We start from the raw sequence: 22,349 nt of genomic DNA, 5'->3' as shown, positions 1-22,349 counted from the left end.
TTTAAGGCACCAAACGAAAAACATGCATAAGAATCTAAAATGTTGGTAATATTAACTCCAAAAAAGTTCAGATAGGAATAGATTTTTTTCTTGGGAGGAGGGGAGACACTTCTCCTGAAAATAAACTGTGATTCTAAATGTTTCTATAAAATCAGCTGTTAGAAAACTACTTGGACAGTTAATGTAGTTGAAAACTCTTACTTAAAACAGAATTTAAAAGAAATACCTTCTTAAAAGTTAGAACTTCTGATAAATAAAAAGCAAAATACAGTAATTAATTTCTAGTTTTTGTCATGTCTGATTGTGTATGAAATAATGTTGAAGTTCTTATAAAGATTTGGTTAAAAATGTACCTGTATGCCATTCATAGTGTAAAATTCTGCCTTATTCATTAAGCTTTTCTGCAAAGTGTGTGCCCTTGAAGAGAAAAGTGCTCTTCCATGTGAGACTGAGCAGATGAAGTGGCTTCATAATAAATTATTAGATTCTTACTGCTTTCATTCAAAAGGCATTTATGGATATTCTGTGCACTATACAGAAAAATTGTACGTATTAGTATGTCCAAAAATGCTTGGTTACCTGGAAATATAAATATTGTTCCTACTTTATTTTATACTAGAGAATTTACCCAGTATTACTTGGGTCCTTAACTTAAATAATTTTTTTTCATTTAAATCATTGCTCTGGGATGGGTCTGGGGATGAGGGGTTCAGTAAGCAAGCTGCCCCAGAGAGAGAGGACAGCACCAGCCCTCTGTCACTGCAGTAGCTTTGAGACAAGTGAAAAGTTCCTGTCCATGGATGCTGCAGCTGAGGGAGGTGTGCTTGTCCTCAGGCTGAAAGATAGACAGACAGGCAAACAAATACAGCTGTTCCTTTCTCCACCACTGCTGCCTGCTGTTCTGGCCCCCATCTCTGGCCCCTTGCTACCTCTCACCCCCCACCCCGTGGACAGTATAACTGTCTCTATTAGCATACCCCTCCCTTTCCGTTTTATGAGAAACAATCCTATTTTGAGCACATCCTGTTGTCCTGGCACAAGCAAGCCCTTATCTTGCTTTAATATATGATCAGCATATCTAATTTGGTGGTCCTAGCTCTTACCATTCAGGACAAGGGTGGGCAATAATTTTTGCCCAGGGGCCACTTAAAAATTTTGTGAAGTAGTCACGGGCCACCCAGGAAGGGGTGGGGCCTAAACGAGAAGGGGTGGGGCTAGCCCACCCCCAGACCATGATTGGTTTGGGGGTGGGGAATCCCCTTTGCCCCCCCTTCCCACTAGGCACCCATGCCCTGGAAGAGGCTTGGCATGCTCCCCCACCCTCAGGCCAATTGCGGCAGGGGAGTGCAGGAAGTCTCCTCCCGCCCTGCGAGGAGCACGTGGCACTTTGAAGGGCTGGGGCAAGGCGAAGGAAGCTTCACGCAGTTCTCCCGCCCCAGACCCTGATTGGCGTGAAGCCTCCGCTTCTCTGCCCCCCCACCGCCGCCCTGAGAGCAACGCACAGCGCTTCAAAGTGCCACGTGCTCCTGGCAGGGCAGGAGGAGGCTTCACCTGCTCCCCTGCCCCAGGCCAGTTAAGGCCTGGAAGCAGGGGAGCACGCGAAGCCTTCTCAGCTTTCTCCCTGCCATGCACTGCGCGCAGGGCAGGGGCAGAGCAGAGAAGGCTTCTGGCTTTCACCCGCCCCCAGGATCTAATTGTGGCCTGTGGAGGCCCTTTTGCCCACCCCTGATTTAGGAGGAGTTCTTGAACAAACGGACTCACGGACAGATGGACACACAGACAGATACACAAACTCTCTCAAATATATAGGAGAGTCTAACTTTTATACCAAACACTTAAAATGGAAATCTTAAACTCTCACTAAACTTCCTGAGTGTTTTCCGTTCCCTGTATGATCACTGAAAATCTTGTCAACCCTTAGATTCTCCACTAAAATCTTCAAAAAATGGTAAACATGAGCAGAAAACTAAAGCCCCTTCGTTGCACTATTTAAGGAGGAGGCCATTCACCTGAGCATTAACTTTTAAATGAAGTCCTTAATTTTATGTTGACCGACTTTTTGAGACTATCTAGAAAATAATGTGGCATCAAACTATCATCTGAATTTTTAGTTCTATCATTTTCATAAAATAACTGTCAGACCAAGTAGTATTTAAAACAATGATACCTTTTCAAGTAGGGTATAATAGAATGTATGTCTAATTTGTGTGTGTGTGTGTGTGTGTGTGTGTGTGTGTGTGTGTGTGTGTGTATATGGTTTGATATTTCATTGCTAAGTAAAATAAACATTTTCATACAATTCTGATATTAAAATATCTAAGATTTAATTAAGGTGTTCAGAAATAAAGAATATAAAAGTTTTTAAATAAAATACTTTAAAACAATCTTGAGTAGATGATAACCCAATACCACAAATTTTATCTATAAAAGAGTAGACTAATTTTTGGCCTAATTTTGGGCTGATTGGTATGGCTCATATTTTTGTGTGCTATATGTGTAGCTAGCATGTCAAACTAATCATTGTGTAAGTAAGTGCCTTGTTACTAATATTTAACTGTCTGCATATTAAGTACTCTGTTACCTCTATCAAGCCCTGTTTGCTAAGGTAGCATTTTGCAACACAGTTGTGCTTTGGAAAAAGGATATGCAATCTCCTGCTCCTGTAACCTCTCAGCAAAAGCACTTTGCAGCAAAATGTACCGGTGGTATGCAGATGGAATGTGAGATTTACTGATGATTTTGGGTTTCTGCCAGGCACTGAGGGACGGGAACAAGCTGGCACAGATGGAAGAGGCGCCACTTTTTCCCGGAGAATCAATCAAAGCGATTGGTACGTGTAGTATTAAATTCATAGTATTAAATCCTTACATTATGAATAAACCATTTCCTTGTTGGTTTTGTTCTGGTATTTTATAATTGTACTTTGAAAATTTGCTGTAGATATTCTTAATTATTCAAGCCCAAATGCTGTGATGAAAGTAAATCAGTTCAACATAGCACAAACAGATCTGTGTGATGTTTTATTTCAACAAGCAGCTGATCGCCATAGACAAATGAACAAGTTTGGGGCGGGGAGGATGCATCTGTGCTCAAAATTTGCTCATCGGTCATAAATTCAAGCTCTTCAGGATTTAGTCAGGAAAGAAAATGAAAATGTGGTGTTTACTGTCCCACTTGAATTAGATCTTTTTCAGTCAAATGGTCTGCTATGAAAAGTTGTGTGGTTGAATTAGTATGTGGGTAAATGTTCTGTAGGGACCACATATAGATTACTAACAGAATGGAGATTGTATAATGGTAAAAGAAACAATCACTTATTCTACTGACAAGGTCTCTGATTGGAAACAGTCATAATGCCCGATTTTTCAAACTGCTCCCAAACCTGGAATTGTCTGTGGAAATCTGATAATTTTACATAAACCTACTGTTTGAGTACAGTATGTGCAAAATAGAAGGCATTAGGTTTAGTTTCTGTGAAGTAAGATAGTTTGATCTTGGGGTATTTTCTTTGGTACAAGTGATGCAGTTACGTGAAACCAGGTCACTAAATGGTCAATGTTTATTCTACTGAGAAGTAGAAATTATTTTAAAAAGGCATGGATAACCCAGATTTGGAGACAATCTTTGCTCAGTCCCATTACTTGGTCAGCTCTTTTGAACTTTAGTTTCAGGATGACTGTTGCTTGCCATGTGAGCTTTCCTATCTGACCAATGTAAGGTGCAGCAAGGGAAGAGAATGCTGTTCACTGTTGTATCAGAAAAAGGGAGATAAATATGAGCAGCATGGTATTTTAGCAATATGAAGGCTTTGAGGTGCCTCGAATTTTGATTTGAAGTGGGACAGAATTCATATATGAAGGATTACTGGACAAATTGCTATTATTCCAAGCCACTCTGGTTTTCTTAAATATGAGAAAATAAATTAGAGAGGCAAAAGGCAATTTCTTATGTTACATAAAATATTTGTATGCCATTTCATGCAGTTCCCACAAAAACTTTCTGTATAGCATAGCTGCAATAAGAAGCAGTGCTTGATGTAACATCACCATTCTCGTAGTCTGGTTCATGGTGGGGATTTAGTACATATTACTTAGAACTGAGGAATTGAATCATTCTTGTAAAGTACCATTTTAAAAATGCAGAGGACTTTTTCTTTCAAATCAAAGATTGATGAGTAAAAGGTCAGTTATAGTGGCTTTGAAATAATGTCATATAGAAGTCTCAAAGATCTCCAGTAAGTTGGAAGTAAGGTTTCTTGTATTATTTTTTTGTTTGATTTTCTATAAAGAGCTTCTTATACCACAAATTTCTACAGTAATGAAATGAAACTTTCATTTGTGTCTTTTTCCAGCTAAAGATGTCATGTATATCTGTCCATTTATGGGAGCAATCAGTGGTACACTGACAGTGACAGACTTCAAAATGTATTTCAAAAACGTTGAGAGGGTGAGACTTTAAGATCTATGTGCATATTTCTTCCAGGTAGAATCTCTTCTTTTCTAAAGTAGGTTTTCAGAAGATGACAAACTTGGTTTAAATTAAATGTAAAGTTCCACAGTAGCCAATTCAAAAGGAACAATAAAAGACTAGTAGTGCACACAATTTGACATGTATGGTACTGGATTACATATGCTTTCCACTCTAATTAAAAATGTTTTCATCTTATTTTTTTTTCTCCAAATTCCAGGATCCACATTTTGTTCTGGATGTTCCCCTTGCAGTAATAAGCAGAGTTGAAAAGATTGGAGTGCAGAGCCTTGGCGGCAATTCCTGTGGTATAGAAATTGTTTGCAAGGTACAGAATTAGTTCCTAGGAAATACAGTAGATGCCTATCTATTACTGTTTGTGTTAATTTCTTTTTTTACCTGGAGGGGAGCCTGCAACCACAACACATTGTGCTATTGTCCTATCTGATCCCATAAGCACACTGAATTTGGTTGGAATTTAGATAGTAAACCTAAAACAAATGTTTCACCCTATTGGTGAATTCTAGGATATAATGCCTACTTCTGTGGCATATTGAGACCTTCTGATGCTCCCATTAGTCTCATTTTAGAACAGAATTTTGTTAATGACTATGAGGGTTAGAAAACGTGACTTGCCTTAACGTCAGTAGCCAGTGTTTGGTTTCGTCAGCTTTGTAACTGCATCTGTTTTTTCTTAATTTATAAAAGTGTAAGAGACTTTGACTTATCTTCTGACAGGATATGAGAAATGTGCGGCTAGCCTATAAACAGGAAGAACAGAGCAGACTGGAGATATTTGAAAACCTCGTAACTCAGGCATTTCCTCTTTCTAATGGGTTGGTAAGTACTAAAATGAGGAGAGGACTGCTTGCCTCTGTTTGTTTCTCCTTCTTGGAAGTGTAGGGAAACAAGCAAATACATCTTAACAAATATATTCAATTGTTGATTCTAGATATCATGGAACTTTCTGATTACTCTGGCTAGATGTCTTTAGAACGAGATGCCACTACCAATGAAAACAGTGACTTGATTGGCTTCAGAATAAGGCCTTTCCTTAGAAAGGGAAGAAAACACTTGTTATTTCAAAGAGATTTATTTTGTGTTGCACTTACATAGCCCTGACATTGTTAGTTGAGTCTGTTAGTGCTGATGGAGGTCAGGGTTTGTTGACTTTCATTTGTCTTTAATAGATAATTGGGGAATTTCAGAATGAAGGATAAAGGAATTAGGTGTTGAAGTCCTAGTTTCGGGACCATTGTGTTGCGCAAAACTCTCACTGAACTTTGTAGGTACCTGATCTTGCTCAGTCCCTAGGCTTCTATGTTTCTGCCTCTGGGCATGCACACTGCTGTCTCCCTCTGGACAGCAGGTGGCTTCTCTCTTGCTTAAACCTCAGGTGTTCACAAACTGGAAAGATGGTTGTTTAGCCATCTAAGTCTTTTGTGGGACCTGGTCTATTAAGTACCCTTTGATCACACCTAGTTGGTACCCTCTGAGGATGCCTCTCTGATTATATGAGTTCAGACAAAACAGCTGGAGGTGAGGAGTTAAGAGAACTCCCTCTAACTTTTATCCAAGGGACGTGGGAGACTCTCGGTTCAAGTCCCCCCTCTGTCTAACCATTGGGTTGTGGGTTGTTTTCAGTCTCTCCCGTTGTACTCTAGGTAATAATTAGTTGTTGTTGACTTTTATTGTAAATATATTTTCAGGTGCATCTCTCTCCTCATTCGTTGTTAAGGGGGTGGTTAGGTAGCTTATTCAGGCTTTGTGAAGGGCCTCATTTTCTAGGGGCCTAGAAGTGTGGTGCTGTGATGCTCATCATCACAATGCCTAGCTCCTCTTGTGCATCCAAGACATAGGCCTTTCCTGAATTTACTGTCCAGATAATTTGCACATAGTTACTTTTGAGTTGCCTTGTTAACAGAATAGAATACAATTCTAGGGTGGGGTACTAGACTGAGTCAGGGAACTTAAATTCTATTCTTGGCCCTGCAGCTTTCCTATGTGACCATGGGCTAATCATTTTATCTCTGTTTCCTTTGTGTGACTGATTGCTGTCAGCAATCTCTTCAGGGAAGGAACAATCTCTTCTTTTGTATTTGAACAATATGTACCACAGTGAGGCCCAATCTTGACTGGGGCCTCTAGGCACTACTGTAAAATAAATATGGATATAATATTTTGTCTTTTGGAAACTACGTGAATTGGCATTTGTGACTTTCATTTTCAGAGTTCACCATGCTTACAGGAACTCTAGTGTGTTATATGGCTGAATCCTACATAATAATTTGTGTTTTTACATTCCTGCTTTCAGCCACTTTTTGCATTCAGCTATAAAGAAAAATTTCCTGTTAATGGCTGGAAAGTTTATGATCCAATGGCAGAATATAAGCGACAGGTAGGTTATACAAGCAATCACATTTTTATTTCATTTTGATAGTCTTCTGAACCTAATTTAACTCTTTAGAAATATTCGCTGACAATTTTCAAACCTGAATACCTAAACTTACTCTCTTAAATCCATATTTAGACATCTATATGCAGATCACCTGATTTTCAGCTCTGTTAAACTCCCCACAAATCCCCTTGAAATCAATTGGGATTACAGGTGCTCAGTATTTGAGCAAGTCTCTCTGCATGTACATAGGGACCTAAATTCTCATTTGGAGCCTTAATTTTAAGCACCCAGTTCTAAAATATTTAGTCTGCTCCTTTAAAAACAAATATGCACATCAGTTACACAGAGGAATATTTTAGTTTGGTCACTTTAATCCATCAGTTTCCTCGTGTAAAATCATTTCTTTGGATTTCACTTACAGGCCCATTTTTTACTTTAGTGCAAACCCACCCAAAGGGCTGTTGCTTTTTAAATCTACTCTATATTTGAGAGGGTTTGTTTGTCTGTGAGCAGAAAAGTCTGTCTGTCTGTTCAAGAACTCCTCCTAAACGGTAAGAGCTAGGACCACCAAATTTGGAGTACAGTTTCCTTTTATCATAACTTAAAGCAAGGTCAGGGTTTGATTGTGCTGTGGTCTGGGCTGAAGCTCCCCATCTCCTCCAGATTTGTACTGGGATGCATAAAATCATACAGAAAAGAGACAGAATTATTCGGCAGGTGAAGGGGGCTGGCTGGGGCACCCTCTCCCATCCATGACTGCCCCAGCCCTGAGCCTTCCCTCCTCCTCTCCCCCCGCCCGGCACCTTTTAGGGAGGTGAGGGGGCTGCAGCTCCCCTCCCCTCATTCATATGGGAACATTGCTGGCTGTTCCCCTTCATCAGAGAGCAGTGGGAAAGTGCACAGTTTGCTCCATTCCCATTCTGGCTGGGGAATATAGGGGGCAATAGAATCTGAACCTGCCCCACCCAGGATTGTGTCCGCTGGAGCTGCAACAGCCATGCAGACACTTCTCACCTGGCTCCAAGCTGCTGTGGTAAGAAAGGGCTGGGGTAGTCCTCTCTCCCTGGAGCAGCCTACATACTGAACCCCTCATCTCCAGCCCCACCCCACAGCAATGATTTAAATGGAACAAAACCAAAAATTAATTGAGTTAAGGACCTGAACAACGCTAGGTAAATCTTCTAGCTTATATAAGCTTTGGGCTTCATACTGCCCCTTGTCTTTAACCAAAATATTGAGAAATGCTGCTTCTTACATAACCTTTAAAACACTGCACAGAACAGTGTCAGTAAGGTTTTCTTTAACAACATGTAATGGATTTTTTTTGTCATTGTACACCACAGACATGTAAAAATCTGACTTTAAAAAAATGGATATTTGTTTTGCCTCTGCACAGGGTTTGCCCAATGAGAGTTGGAAAATATCAAAAATTAACAGCAGCTATGAACTTTGTGATACATATCCTACTATTCTTGTTGTGCCAACCAGCGTGAACGATGATGACCTTTCAAAAGTGGCAGCATTTAGAGCAAAAGGCAGAATTCCAGTAAGTAAGGCTTCCAGAATTCATTATAAATTCTCTCTGTATTTGTAGCTTCAAATAGAAGAAGTCTGACGAAGTGGGTCTTTGCCCACGAAAGCTTATGCTCCTACACTTCAGTTAGTCTATAAGGTGCCACAGGACTCCTCGTTGCTTAAATAGAAGAAGTAGTAGTCATGTATTTGCAATGTATCTTAGAAGGCATGATCCAAAATGCCTTCAGGGTTTTTAAAGGCTTCTGATAGCTATCCAGCTCTCTTCTATAAGAGAGAAAGTATAAATTGTATAGAAATACAAAAAACAGGACTATGTAGCACTTTAAAGACTGACAGTTCATTCATGCTTAAATTTGACACTTTACACCTAGGCCTTAACAAAGACACTAATTACCTTACCCATTACAAAGATAGCTTCCCCAATTATCACCTCTAATATCATTAGCCTACAGACATTTACCTCCCCCCTTCATCCCCCTTCTGTTCTGAAATTTGATTTGTCCTTTTCATATGTGTTCATTTTTTTATTGTATTCTTTGGTATATATGGTCATGCCAATTTTCTTCCACTATTTGATCTGAAGAAGCAGGGGCAGATGACCATTTCGCGGGGGCCCCCCTTTGCCACGACGCATGCGCGGGGCTTCTTGAAGTGTGGGGCCTGGGGTGGCCGCCCCGCTCACCCTGCCCTATATCCACCTCTGTGAGGAAGTGGGTCTGGCCCACGAAAGCTCATCACCTAATAAACCATCTTGTTAGTCTTTAAAGTGCTACATAGTCCTGTCTTTTGTTTCAGCTAGACCAGACTAACATGGCTACATCTCTATTACTATTCTATAGAAATACAGTTACTGGTTTTCGAGCTGAAGGAAATTTTTAAAACATTAATGAAGATGGTTTATTCCAGGGTTAGTATAATTGCCCGGTGGCTTACTGCTGCATAATAAATATTATTTCAAGACCGTGTTTGACACTAGCGGGGACTGAAAGTGTCAAGTTATGCTTCTCCTTTCTCCCATGATGGCTGAGGTTTGGAGGTGATGTGGAATGTGTGCTGTATCACTCTTAACACTACACCTGAGAAGAGCAGTGTGTTGTTTGTAGAGATTATCCTACTCAGATGCTTATATAAAGAGCTGTTCTGTACCTGGGGAAGGTAAACTTAAAGAAGAAATGGCAACTCTGGGAAAGGGGAAAGAAAATGAGGAATTTTAACATGATGGCCATAAGGTATGAGTCATCTTGCAGTAGTTCTGCCTGGGGCAGGAAGGAATGAGATATTTCCATGTTTGGCTGCATGGACCTCCATATGAAAGTAGCTTCCCCTTCTCCCTTCCAGAAAACCCTCTTGCTGTACTTAAATCCATAGAAAGTATGCAGAAAGTAAAATGTAGGTTATTTCTGAATGCTGCCCAGAATAAAATCGTAATCATTTAGAGCTTCTTTGTGTTTCAATCTGACTAAACTTGTATACTGCGATACCATCATCCTGCTTTTGAATATATGTGGTATGAATTATTCTTATTTAAATTTTCATTCCCCCTGGGAAGTTTTGGGGATAGTGTGACTGACCAGTTGCTCTAAGGCAGGGCTACTCAACTTTGGAAGCCCCGGGGCCCACAATGATACTCATCACACATGCCAAAGGCCGCAACTTAAGTGTGGTTGCATATATATGCAAATATATATTCAAATAGCTTCTTTCACACAATACCCCAGCGCTACCTGCACCTCCTCCCCAGGGGCTAGAAATGCCAACACCCTGTACCCATCTGTTCCAGCCAGCCTATCCTCTTGCGTCTTTCAGTGCTCACCCCTCTTAGGTGACGCCTTGCCGTTGTGGAGCGTGTTCACAGTGGAGGTCATGTTCAAAGGATCCCACCCGCGGGCCGTGTGTTGAACCCCATGTAAACCCAAACCGCACCGTGGGCCGCAAACAAACAGGCCGCGGGCCGCATGCAGCCCACGGGCCGTGTGTTGAGTAGCGCTGATCTAAGATATGTCATTGTCATGCTGGTGCACTATCCTGAAACTAACTTTCTTTAAAATGCAGGTATTATCCTGGATTCACCCCGAAAGTCAGGCAACTATAACACGCTGCAGCCAGCCATTGGTAGGCCCGAATGACAAACGGTGCAAAGAAGATGAAAAATACTTACAGACAATAATGGATGCCAATGCTCAGTCGCACAAACTTATCATCTTTGATGCCAGACAGAACACTGTTGCTGATGCAAACAAGGCAGGTTGCCGTAATTATTAAAATATAAATTACTCTGCCCATGTACTGAGAAATAAAACGTTATCCTTGTATTTTTCATAAAACTTCACTTCTCACAATGAAGTAATATCAGAGTGCTTCCTCAGATAGCATCAAAGCATTCTGTAAGTGTTAACTAATTCTTGCAACAGCCCTGTGAGTACAGTAATTCCTCGCTTAACAAGTGCCTTGCGTCTGGCCAGAAGGGGGTCACCGGGGAACTGCGCGGTGAGCGGAGAACCTACGCCGCTTTGTAAGGAGGCAGACGAAGCCCCGCGCAGCTGCCAGTGACCAGCAAGCTGGGGAAACCCAGCCGCCAGCTGCAAGCGGGGGGCAGAGGAGAGGGAACGAGGCATCCGGCCAGAGGGGGTCACCGGGTAACAGCATGGCGAGCGGTGAACCTCTGGAGGCAGAGTAAGCCCCGCACAGCTGCCGGTGACTGGCCAGCTGAGGAAACCCAGCCACCGGCTGCAAGCCCCCTCCTCTGTTCTTCCCTTCCCCTCCCCTCCCCTCCCCTCCCCAGAGCCAAACACCTTTCCTCCCTGCTATAACCCAGTCCCCTTTCTCCCCCAACCTTGTGTCCCGGTCCCAGCTGCTAACAAATGCAGGCTGGAGCCGCAAGCGCACGTGCGCTTGAAACCCAACCCCCACCTTTTCCATTATTTTCAATGGGAAAATTGACCCTGCAAAACACGTTTTCACTTAGTACAATCATTTTCTGAAACATATCTGCTGTGTTAAATGAGCAGGGCTCGACAAACTATAGAATCTACTCGCCCGTGGCGGGTAGATTTCAGCCGCACGCCCTGTTGCCCAGTGGCGCGCGCATGCGCAATTACTGTAATTGCTATCCCTAGTTTCAAATTGGGTGGAGGCTGAGACAGAGAGATCGACTTGCTTGTAGTTGTAAGCACTGTCAGAGCCAACTTTTGAACTTACTGGTTCCTAGCTCCTTGTCGTGTTTTATCAGAGAATCCTTCTGTCAAGATAGTAACTTATTGAAGAAGCACTGTCGTGGCCCTGGACTTAGACCAGTTGAGTTTATTACAGTTTTGAGGTACAGTTTTTAGTCAGTTTTGCAAATAGAAGAAAGCTGTAGGAAGTAGAATGTGTTGGTAATGATTGTGGTGGGAGAAATGGGAGAGGGGCTAAAAGGAGTCCCCAGATCTATTTATGTGTATGGCACCAGTTACTAAAGTAACTGTGCACTGAAATAGTGTACATAAAAATAAATAGGGGGAGGGAAAGGAGACTGTTTGTCCAAATTAACCTTAATCACGTGCTTCAGAGGGATGGACAGAACAGGCAGTCATCAAGTGATCCATCCCTGATTATCCAGTCCCAGCTTCTGATGTTTAACTACTCCCAGTTTCTATTTTTCTTAGAATGTGTTTTCATTTGTTCTAACATAACTGTCTCTAGAACTCTCTAGAAAGACAAAATTAACCTCCAAAACCTTATAAAAAAACTCCTGTATTCTTTAACATTTTAAATGACAGGCAAAAGGTGGAGGATTTGAAAATGAAAGTGCCTACCCAAATGCTGAGCAGGTCTTTTTGGAAATACATAACATACATGTGATGAGAGAATCATTGAGGAAGCTGAAAGAAATTGTTTATCCTACAATTGATGAGGCACGGTGGTTGTCCAATGTGGATTCAACACACTGGTTGGAATACATAAGGGTAAGAGACTACAAATGTTCAAGACATTACACGTTTTTTGCTTTTTAAAGCCATCTATTCACTTGAATGTCAGTAGACCATACTAGAAATCCTTTCTCTGTGTTTATTATGTCTTTGGTCAGGATAATCCTAAAAAGGAACCCTTTTAACAAGTTTTTATTTAGAACACAATATTTCAGGTTAGATAGAAGATATATTTAGGCCACACTGCATATTGTATGTTTCTTACTGTAGCTTTTGGGCAGTAATCAGTTAAATCCTGGTAGTGTAAGGTCACGTTGGACAGCACTTAATTTTCTCAAGCATGTGAATGTTGGGCAGGCTACTAGAATTATCCTTTTTGGAAAACTGCCATGGGAAATTCAAATTCCCCTTGGACAACTACCAGAAGGAACTCATTTTTAAACGTGGCAGGCTTCCTCAGCCTTCTTTGCCATTAGTGAATCATTTGTGGGCATGCGTATTTCAGTGGGCCTGACATCAATTGAGATTGAGATTCCTGTTACCGTATGCATTACAGTCTGCTTTTATTATTTAACACTGCATTAAAATAAGTAGCCACCATCCTGTTTAATTTTACTATTTGTGTATTAACCTCTATGAAGCTTTAGAATGGATGACTTCTCTGCTATTTTCCCTCTTTTTTGATGGTAAATATTGATGGAATGGCATTTAATGTGAAATTTGCTTTACACAACTTCAAGTGACTCCTGTAAAGCTTCTTTGGCTTGTGCACCAAATTGTTCATGTCTGTTTAGCTCTGGTAATTCAGCTTAACTGCTACAGAAGCAGCAGAGGGAGCAAAAATGTAAAATTAATGTTTGCTATTCTGGGGAGAGCTTAACTTTCTTACTTAGTTAAAATCTTCCATTCCTATCAAACCACTAAATATTCACAATCCAAAAGCCTTTTTCAATCCAGATTTATGAATTTGAGGCTTAAGCTTGACTGTCCATTTAAAAATGAACTTGTAGTGGACCGGATAAATTATATCACTCCCATTAACTTCAGAGGGAGCTCTCTGCTTGAGTAGGAAGGCAGGGTTGGACCTTGAGATTTCAATTTCATAGTTAAGTTTAAAATAGTACCCTGAGAATTTTCATACTGATGAAGATGATCGTGGTGGTTGTCATATGTTTAGCTCCATTAAAAAAAATTATGTCTGAATACAGCTATGGACGATGCTCACAATTTTTTCAACTTATTTGGTGCTGCCAGCTCAAACTGCAGCTTTATTGCAAAAGACTTTGATTAGATCTACACTTAAAATAAATGCTTTAGTGGCACAGTTGCAGCAGTTCAGTGTAGACAAACCCTTTGTGTCTATACATACAGCACTGCAGTGGTGAAGGTGCAACAGTTCAGCTGCACCACTGGACTGCTTTAGTAAAGATGCCGCTGTGCTCATGGGAGAGCTTCTATTGGCGAAGTTAATCCACCTCTGCATGATGTGGTAGCTATTTCGACTGGAGAAGCTCCCCGTTCAACATGGTGCTATGCTGGGATTTCGGTCAGTATAACTACCTTGCTCAAGGGTGTGGATTTTCATGCCCCTGAGCAATGAAGATATACCAGTGTAAGTTTGTAGTCTAGACCAGTGCTTTCTTTTTTTTTTTTTTTTTTTAAGTGCCGGTACTAGGGTTGCCAGATGTCGAGTTAAAAATTTGTTGAGCCAAAAAAAAACCCCCAAAACAACTGGGGCCGAAATGTGGTTGCGGCCCCTTTAATTGCCGCATGTCCTGAGTGGACTTCTGTTCAGTGCAGCACCAGTGCTCCAGGGCCAGCTGGGGGATGTGCCAGGGGAAAGTGGAGAGTGCTCCCAAAAGAAGGTGACGGTATGCCATACCATTGTGTACCGTCACACAAAAAAAGCGCTGGTCTAGACCTGGACTCACTATAGCAGTGGTTCCCAAACTTTTCAGCATCATGCCCCTTTTTGATTTTTGAGAAACCCTTCCCCCTTCCCCCCCCCAAATAATAGCGGCAAAACTTGTGACACCTCCTCCCCCCCAAAAAGGACCTTTTAAGAGTGGAGCAGACAGTGCCCTTTTAAGGCAGTGGCCATTTGAAGTCTGCCCCAGCCAGCCCGATCAGACGGGCGGACCGGGTTCTTTCTTGGCGGGGGGGGAGGGTGGAATTTATGGGGGGGCTGGGTCGCCTCGTGCCCCCCCCCCTGGAATTTCTTCACGCCTCCCCCAAGGGGGCATCCCCCCCAGTTTGGGAACACATGCACTATAGGAATGGGAAAGTTAATCTACCTCCCCAAGAAGCAGTAGCTAGGCCAATGGAAGAATTCTTCAGTCAACCCAGTACTGTCTACACTGGGTGGCATGGATTTTTCACACCTGCAGACTTCGCTGTGCCAATGTAAGTTTTCAGAGTAGACTGGCCCTTTCTGGTGTTTGATTACCACAATAATAAGTAAGTTAAAAATACCTGATCGAGATGTTAACATAAAAAGTATTTCAAAGAAAAAATTAGTTATTTAATTTTTTTTTCGAAAGAACTCCCTCTTCCCCGTCCACATGTGCCTTTTTGCGAAAGAGCTTTTTTCGCAAAAAGGTTTCTTCCTCGTATAATGAGGATTACCAATGTCAGAAAAAACCCTCTGTTCTTTTGATTTTCTTGTGAAAGAACCCAATTGCAGTGTGGACAGTCCTCAAGTTTTGTCGGGAAAATGGCAGTTTTTCCAATAAAACTATGTAGTGTAGACATACCCATAGTTGTCAGTGCCATCCGGAATCATGTGATGGAGACAAATCTGTGATAGAGAGGATACTCTATCTTAAACAACTGAAGAGCCACCAGCTATGACTGAAGAAATCAATAAAAGGGCTTTCACTGGAAGAAAATTAGTGTAATGTTCATGTAAGTTGCCATCGTCTTGTGCCATCTGACTTCTGAATCAAGTTATTGCTAGAAGAAATAAAGGCCTGTTTCCTGTATGAACATCATAAATATTTCATACACCAACAAATTGGGGTGAGTGAGCAGCAAGCAAAAGCACCCCTTTTGTTGTCTAGACTGCCCAGTAACCTGCTGTGGCGTAGTGCGGGGGCTGTCTGCTCTGTAACTCAGGGTGGTGTGGTGGTGGTACCTTGCTGGTTGCTAGGCTTGGGCAGTGGGCTGTGGGTGACATCCACTGGCGGCTATTTGTAGCATGGCCCAGCAGGACAGCGGATGAGTCACGCAGGCAAGGGTCTCCCAACCTGTCTGACCAGTTGCCTCCCAGGGAGAGAGACAAAAGGGAGGAAGGCAGGGTCCAACCCCTGGCTGGGGGGCAGGGCTGGAAGGGAGGCAGTTACTGTCTGGGAAGCACGGGAGAAGGGGATAGGGAGGGGGCTGGGATTGTAGGGCCCCAGCTAACCCCCATCTCGAGGCCTCCTGGCCCCAGTTCCTGTAACCTGATTACATACATGCTGTGGTGTATCTTGGAGAAACAATAAACTCCCCCAATCCTACTGGCTGGCGGAGTCTGTTTGTGCCACTACGGGGGTGCAGGTGACGGGGAAACCCCAACGTACCGTCACACTATAAACCTCCTGCTATAGGTTGTTTGAGCTGCATTCTCCTGTACTTACTGGTTGAAAACTGAATGCTAACAAAGAAAGGTAATCGTTGGTGCAATAGCTGAATTTGTTTACAGGATTGATCTTATTCTGTAGTCTTCTGAGTAAATTAACATTAGACTCTCCTGAAATCGGTATAATAAAGAAAATAGATATACGGTGTAGACTAGACCATTCAGTAAAAAGATTAGAGTATTTTAATGACATCATGTTTGAATTCTAATGTTAAAATATATCATTTAAAGACTGACTAGAATAACAAGTCTTTATTGCAAAGTGTTGGCTTGATGAGACATTTTAACATTCTACTTTCTTTTTTAAAAAGATGCTTCTTGCTGGAGCAGTCAGAATTGCTGATAAAATTGAATCTGGTAAAACATCAGTTGTTGTACACTGCAGTGATGGTTGGGATCGCACTGCCCAGCTTACGTCTTTAGCCATGCTCATGTTGGATAGCTACTACAGGACTATCAAAGGGTTTGAAGTTCTTATAGAGAAAGAGTGGATAAGCTTTGGACATAGGTTTGCAATGGTAAGTTGAAAGAATGAATACAAACTAATCTCTCGCAAAGCTCTTTTGGGGGGTACGGGGTGAAGCTACACGCAGCTTGTCACCATGTTTTGCAATTTTTAGAATAATGTTCCTGAAGTTTGCACAGAAAGAGAAATACGACCAGTTCAGATTTCTGTTGATGTGGAAATGCTATGTGTGAAATATTAATACACAACAATTGTCTAATATAAAGTTTACAAGAGGAACAGAGTTTGAAGCAATAGAACAAGACAAATATTGAGACGTTTCTGAAGGAGGAGAAGATTGCAGAGCATAGTGGAAAAACTTATATGAAGAGATCTTACTTGGGGGAAAATGAAAAGGAGAAAGCTGTAATCATCATGTAGGTTAAAATCCCAATATCATCATCTCACTTCACAGCCACAGTGTTTAAGGAGTTTTAAAAAAAATAGCTTGAGCTAGAATATTAAAAGATTGCAGTGCTCTATATGGGCATCTGAACTGGAGATGTAGCTGTAGTAACGTGGTTTTGCTAGGTGATTTCTGCACGGTCATACTAACTACCTTTCAGCTGAAATTAGTTTATCCAGCAAAATAATACACCAGGTTCACTGAATCTATTCTCCTATGGAAATGAAGTAGAGGATATATCTCCTAACGTTCTGAACTATTTATTCTTTGGGAAGAAGCAGATATCTTTGTTAAATCTTGAAATCAGCAACTGCATTTGGGGATTTAGTGGGATGTACCCTTTAGTAATAAGTTTAATGTCACTCTGATCATTGGAAAATGTGTGAATTTTCTGAACTGGGTCTGGGTGCTTTTCCTATTCTGCCAGATTACAGGACTATATTTGCAAATGTATTCTGGTGGGGTTTTTTTGGTAATAGGAAGGGTAGAATTTAGCTTGAGAAAAGCTAAGGCTGATCACATTCCTTTTCTTTTTTAATAATCTGCCTAAGATATTTGTAGAACTTGTGTTATTGGTTACTGCTTTAAATTGTCTTGATTGAAATGCAGTCATCACCCATTCTGTTTTTCAGCGAGTAGGTCATGGATATGATCACCATGCTGATGCAGACCGGTCTCCCATTTTCCTTCAGTTCCTTGATTGTGTTTGGCAAATGACAAAGCAGGTAAAAATATGTAATAAGATGTTCATGTTAATGTCTTCAGCCTTTTTATTGAAACTCTTCTTTAAACGTGCATAATCATACATTTTTGTTAAGGACTTCTGGGTAGTCTACTGCATACACTAGATGAGAAGTAAATCCATTATTGCATGCACAATTAGTACTACTTTTTCATCTAGAAGTGATATGAAATGGGCTGTTGTAGAAATACTGATGTGAAGCCAATGGTCAGGCATTTCTTTGTGTTCTGAGTAGACTGTTTATGGTGCATTTCTGCAGATGGAGGCACTAAATTATCTCAAAGCATTTTAAATTGAAAAATGAATAAGATTAGCTTTTTTGAACCTATCCTGCTTAAAGTTTAGTTTTCCCAGTGGTTAGAAACAGATGTGATCGCTCTAATATATGAGGTCTTGCAAGCTGAGCATTCAGTTTATTAGTAAACAGAGATGTAATTCTGTAAATTGTGGTTAAAATGAAAACTAATGTAGAGTAAAATGGCTTTTACCCAGCTGTTTTTAACCTAACTAAAACAAGCAAAAACAATCTTGTGGCACTTTATAGACTAACAGATTTATGTGGGTATAAGCTTTTGTGAGGAAAAACCTCTTACATTTTTATCCACAAAAGTTTAAGTCCATATAAATCTGGTAGTCTGGGTTTTTACCTCTGAAATCTTATGCCCAAATATATCTGTTAGTCTGTAAGGTGCCACTGGACTCTTCGTTTATTTGTAGATACAGACTAACATGGCTACCTCCCTGAGACTAAAATAAGCAGTGAGAGCATTTTCCAAAGATAGGTTTTCTTAAAATAAATGAACATGAACAGTGGCTAACCTGACAGTTCAGGGAAAGTAGAGCGATTTTCTTCTAGACTCTTTCTCAGAATTCTTAGATTATATGAGTGAGATATATTGGGCAAAATACCTTTGTTGCTGTTTCACCAATGCAGTCAGTATGTATACATAAGAGACTGTATTTTAGGAATGGCACAAATATTATTTGTGAATGAGGGAGGACCTACTTTTCTAGTTGTTTCAAAGACATGCTGGCAAAATTAAAGTTAAGACTATTTCCTAATTTACATATATTCCAATACTTACTCGTCAAATATGCTTTTCTCCTTATATCACTAGCCTTACATCACAGTTGGGAGAAAGTCCTCTTTATTGATGGTAGTATTTAGGATATCAAAATGTTACTGTTCTCACAAGATTTTACAAGTGCATTATCTTGAAGACCCATCAAATGCTTAAGTTTCCTCTTATCTACACTTTCCTGGGAAATAAACTTCAGTATGGAATCTTGTGTAGGATCTTCCATTTTTCTATACCACTGTGCTTGACTAGGACTGCTAAATTGAGTTATCCAAACTGACTTGAAAGCAAGGCTTTAATCTGAAATGTTCGATCCCTGAAGCATAGTAGATATCTGCCTCTCCATCCTCTTGTAAAAATACTCTGCAAAGAAACTTTTCCTGCAAGACTACCTTCTGCAATGTATGATTTTTTTTTTGGAGGGGAGAGTCAGGTAAAATTAAGAGCTTTTTATCCCCGGAATCCTCTTCTTCTGTCCTTTGTCCCCCAAATCCTCCATTCCAGCCCTGTTTATCTTTCTGAAAAGGCTTCTTGTAAGTTCATTGGCATCAGAGTTTCATAAAATATTTTATTAAAACTTCCTGCTAGAGAATTTCCCACTCTTTGTATACATGTATATTTTGGTATTAATATGCTATCACAGTATATTTGGGAAAATATTTACAACTTCATTTCTGCCTCTGTGGAAAGCCAAGAGCAACTACCCAACAGTAAAAAAAAACCTCAGTTCTAAACATCTGGAAGGAACAAAATCCCTTTAGGGGAACAGATAATTCAGAACAGTCTTCTCTATTTTTGTGTTCTCCCTTGCTGCCTCCTAATTTTTGCTATAGACTGTTTAGTTCCCCTTTAGTAAAAGATCCCCATATAATAGTTTGCAAATTTACATCTGTGCAAAATCTGAATCTAGACTGAGTTCTGAAGTTCCTGAACAGCCAAAGCATTGAAAAACTATTAAGGCTGTAATAGGCAAACCAAACACATTCATAATTTGATCTTACATATTTTTTCCTTTCTAGTGACCAGCAGCACATGTACATTTTTGAAACTTGCACTTTTGGTGAAATGAGATAATTTGTAATTGTCAAATAAGATATGAATTCCTGAATAGCTCTAGAAGAATGAACCTCAGTCCTTAGCAGCTATATATTTTCCCAGGGTTTTCTAGCTTTGGTGACACTGAAATAGAGTAATGTCGCATTTCTCGAGAGAAACGATAGCTTCAGCTGCCATAGGTCAGTGGAGCTCCTAGACTCTAGCCTCTGCGGGGTTCCAGGGCTTTAGCCCCGGGCTCCAGCAAGTCTGATGCCACCTCTGCTTGTCGAAACCCCTGAAACATAGGTGCTGGAACTAGGGGTGCAGAGGGTGCTGCAGCTCCCCCTCACTTGATGTGGTTTCCATTAAATACAGGATTTACAGTTTGGTTCAGTGGCTCTCAGCACCGCCACTATAAAAATTGTTCCAGCACCACTGATCTATTCACAGTGAAGAGCTGCGGCTTTACATGATTCTGATAATCATGACTGACACAAACCTTAAGTTGGAAAGTCCTCCTATACTAGTCTGTAGCAGTTCAAGGGAGATGACACAGCTAATAACATGAAGTAGCCTGTAAATCTGCTTGGAATCCAGTAGCATCTTGCCACATCTAATATGCAGCAGCCCAGATATAAGCAAAATACATTCAAGTGGGCATGAAGTTCACGTTCCTCTGTGTGGTAACAACCCGCACTTGTCTCTAGCCAAGGATGCACTTTTCATTAATCTTAACAATGTTTTCTCTTGGGATGTACAGTGCTCAAGTAGATTGTCTCCATCCATTTCCAGGCACACGCGAACTACATCAGTTAGTGTTCCAGCTTAAAATATTACTGTAGTCCAGGGCAGACCTATTAATCACAACATTTAACAGCAAGCTTTGGTGTGCTTCAGGATCAACTTCAATTCAGCATCATCAGTCTCCTTCAATTGAGAAATGTTCTGTAGCTTTCTTCAAATACTTCAGTAACTGAAATAAATAATGAAATCCAACAGCACCTGATGACAGATTCCAATGGAGTGGATACTTTCTCAGAATTAGTGGATTGGTGGAAAATGAAATTTTCACTTGGGGAATTTTTCTATATGAATCTTCAAGTAGACACTAACGAGCTTGGAAATTGAGAGGAAAGAATTTTTAGGTCAGTGATTTTTCAGCAACAACAGTAGAAGCTTTACAGTGTAGGTACATCAGCTTCCTGATAGATATGGAGTTCTGCCCAAAGATGGGGTTTCAGTAGTACAGTAAAACTCCAGTGGTCCGGCATCCAATGGTCCAGCACTCCTGATGGTCTGGCACCATCTGGAACCCGGAAGTGCTCCAGGCAGCCGGGCAATTGGAGCTGCTCTGCCCCAGACTTCCCGGAGTCAGCTGCTGGTCAGTTTCAAAAGCGGCTGACTTGGGGAAGTCTGGGGCAGAGCAGCTGGGGTGCTGCCGGATTGGTTCCGCAGCGCCGAGGGGCACATCCCTCCCCCCACTCCACCCCAGACCGCTCATAGCCCCCCTTCCGATAGTCTGGCATATCTGATAATCCAGCACCCCCGGGTCCTAAAGGTGCCGGATTATCGGAAGTTTACTGTACTATCACTTTATAAAGAATCTAGTCACAGTACCATCTGTGGCGTGTGGAATTTTGAATATGCCTCACTGGATCTTACTAGCAGTCCTGTTGGTATTAGTATGATTAGTATGGCCCCATCACATCTTAGAACCCGTATGTGACCAGGCTCATTAAATGCTTTCAGTTAAAGAGAATCCTGCCAGGGGAATGCCTGAAAACTGTTTCTGTGTCTCACTTTGAACCCTATCATAATTTCTCTCTCACTGCTGGCATGGGAAGGTGGCAACAGGGTGAGTTCAGGGAACCTATGGATTTTATTCATCCATGTTTCTCCAGACCAGTTTACTTGAACTCTTAAAAATTTATATTAATATTTTCTTCATAACATAGCCCTATTATTTATGTGGTATGGAACTGGGATCTTAATTCCATTTGTTTTAAGGCAAATCATTTCTTCATATTCAGAGCCTTCTGACATTTTATAAACCTAAATAGTCCATGTCATCTAACTCCTCACTTTCAGAATAAATACAATATTTCCTTCATAAATCATAGAGAAGGCTGGGAGAGTCTTTTGGGAATATTTAATTCATTCCCAATCTCAATTGCCAGGTTAGTCCTCTATGCTAAATTTAAGTGGGTAACAGACTTCGTAGGTAAACTGTACACTCTGAAGAGGTATTAAATCACAGAATCTTGGTAAGGTAGGGCTGAAAGGGACCTTAAGTGGTCATCCAGTCCAGCCCTGTGTGCAGGAGCAGGAGAAGGAAACCTAGAGCAGTGTTTCTTAAACAGTGTTCCGTGGCACACCAGTGTGCTGCGAGGCAGTCGGAGGTGTGCTTCGGAGAATAACAGAATTCAAAATGGCCACCTTTAAAGGGGGCAGGTGACCTTTTTTTCTCAATCCCCCTCTCCTTCCCCCCGACTGACCTTTTTTTTCTCCTCAACAAAAAAATCCTTGATGGTCCCCATTTAAAAAAAAAATTGTTTGATGTTCCTCGGTCTTAAAAAGTTTAAGAAACACTGACCTAGAGCATCTCTGAGAGGTGTTTGTCCAACCTATTTTTAAAAACCTGTAGTGATGATGAT

At 41.1% G+C, this 22,349-nt stretch overlaps 1 protein-coding gene across 4 annotated transcripts in view; it reads left to right on the top strand.

Annotated features, from left to right (window-relative positions):
- MTMR1 (myotubularin related protein 1) overlaps positions 1 to 22,349 on the top strand; it is a 65,836-nt gene that overhangs the window by 16,621 nt on the left and 26,866 nt on the right. For all 4 annotated transcript variants that reach the window (XM_075941093.2, XM_075941092.2, XM_075941094.2 and 1 more), the window contains 10 exons: positions 2,755 to 2,830; positions 4,352 to 4,446; positions 4,688 to 4,795; positions 5,206 to 5,307; positions 6,782 to 6,865; positions 8,262 to 8,411; positions 10,454 to 10,642; positions 12,160 to 12,345; positions 16,240 to 16,446; positions 17,472 to 17,564. In XM_075941093.2, the coding sequence (XP_075797208.1) occupies positions 2,755 to 2,830; positions 4,352 to 4,446; positions 4,688 to 4,795; positions 5,206 to 5,307; positions 6,782 to 6,865; positions 8,262 to 8,411; positions 10,454 to 10,642; positions 12,160 to 12,345; positions 16,240 to 16,446; positions 17,472 to 17,564 (1,290 nt within the window). The remainder of the gene's footprint in view (positions 1 to 2,754; positions 2,831 to 4,351; positions 4,447 to 4,687; positions 4,796 to 5,205; positions 5,308 to 6,781; positions 6,866 to 8,261; positions 8,412 to 10,453; positions 10,643 to 12,159; positions 12,346 to 16,239; positions 16,447 to 17,471; positions 17,565 to 22,349) is intronic.

Source organism: Pelodiscus sinensis, chromosome 13 (assembly GCF_052426305.1).
Source record: "Pelodiscus sinensis isolate ZL-2025 chromosome 13, ASM5242630v1, whole genome shotgun sequence".
NCBI lineage: Eukaryota > Metazoa > Chordata > Testudines > Trionychidae > Pelodiscus > Pelodiscus sinensis.
This window is presented reverse-complemented; position numbering and strand designations above follow the sequence as displayed.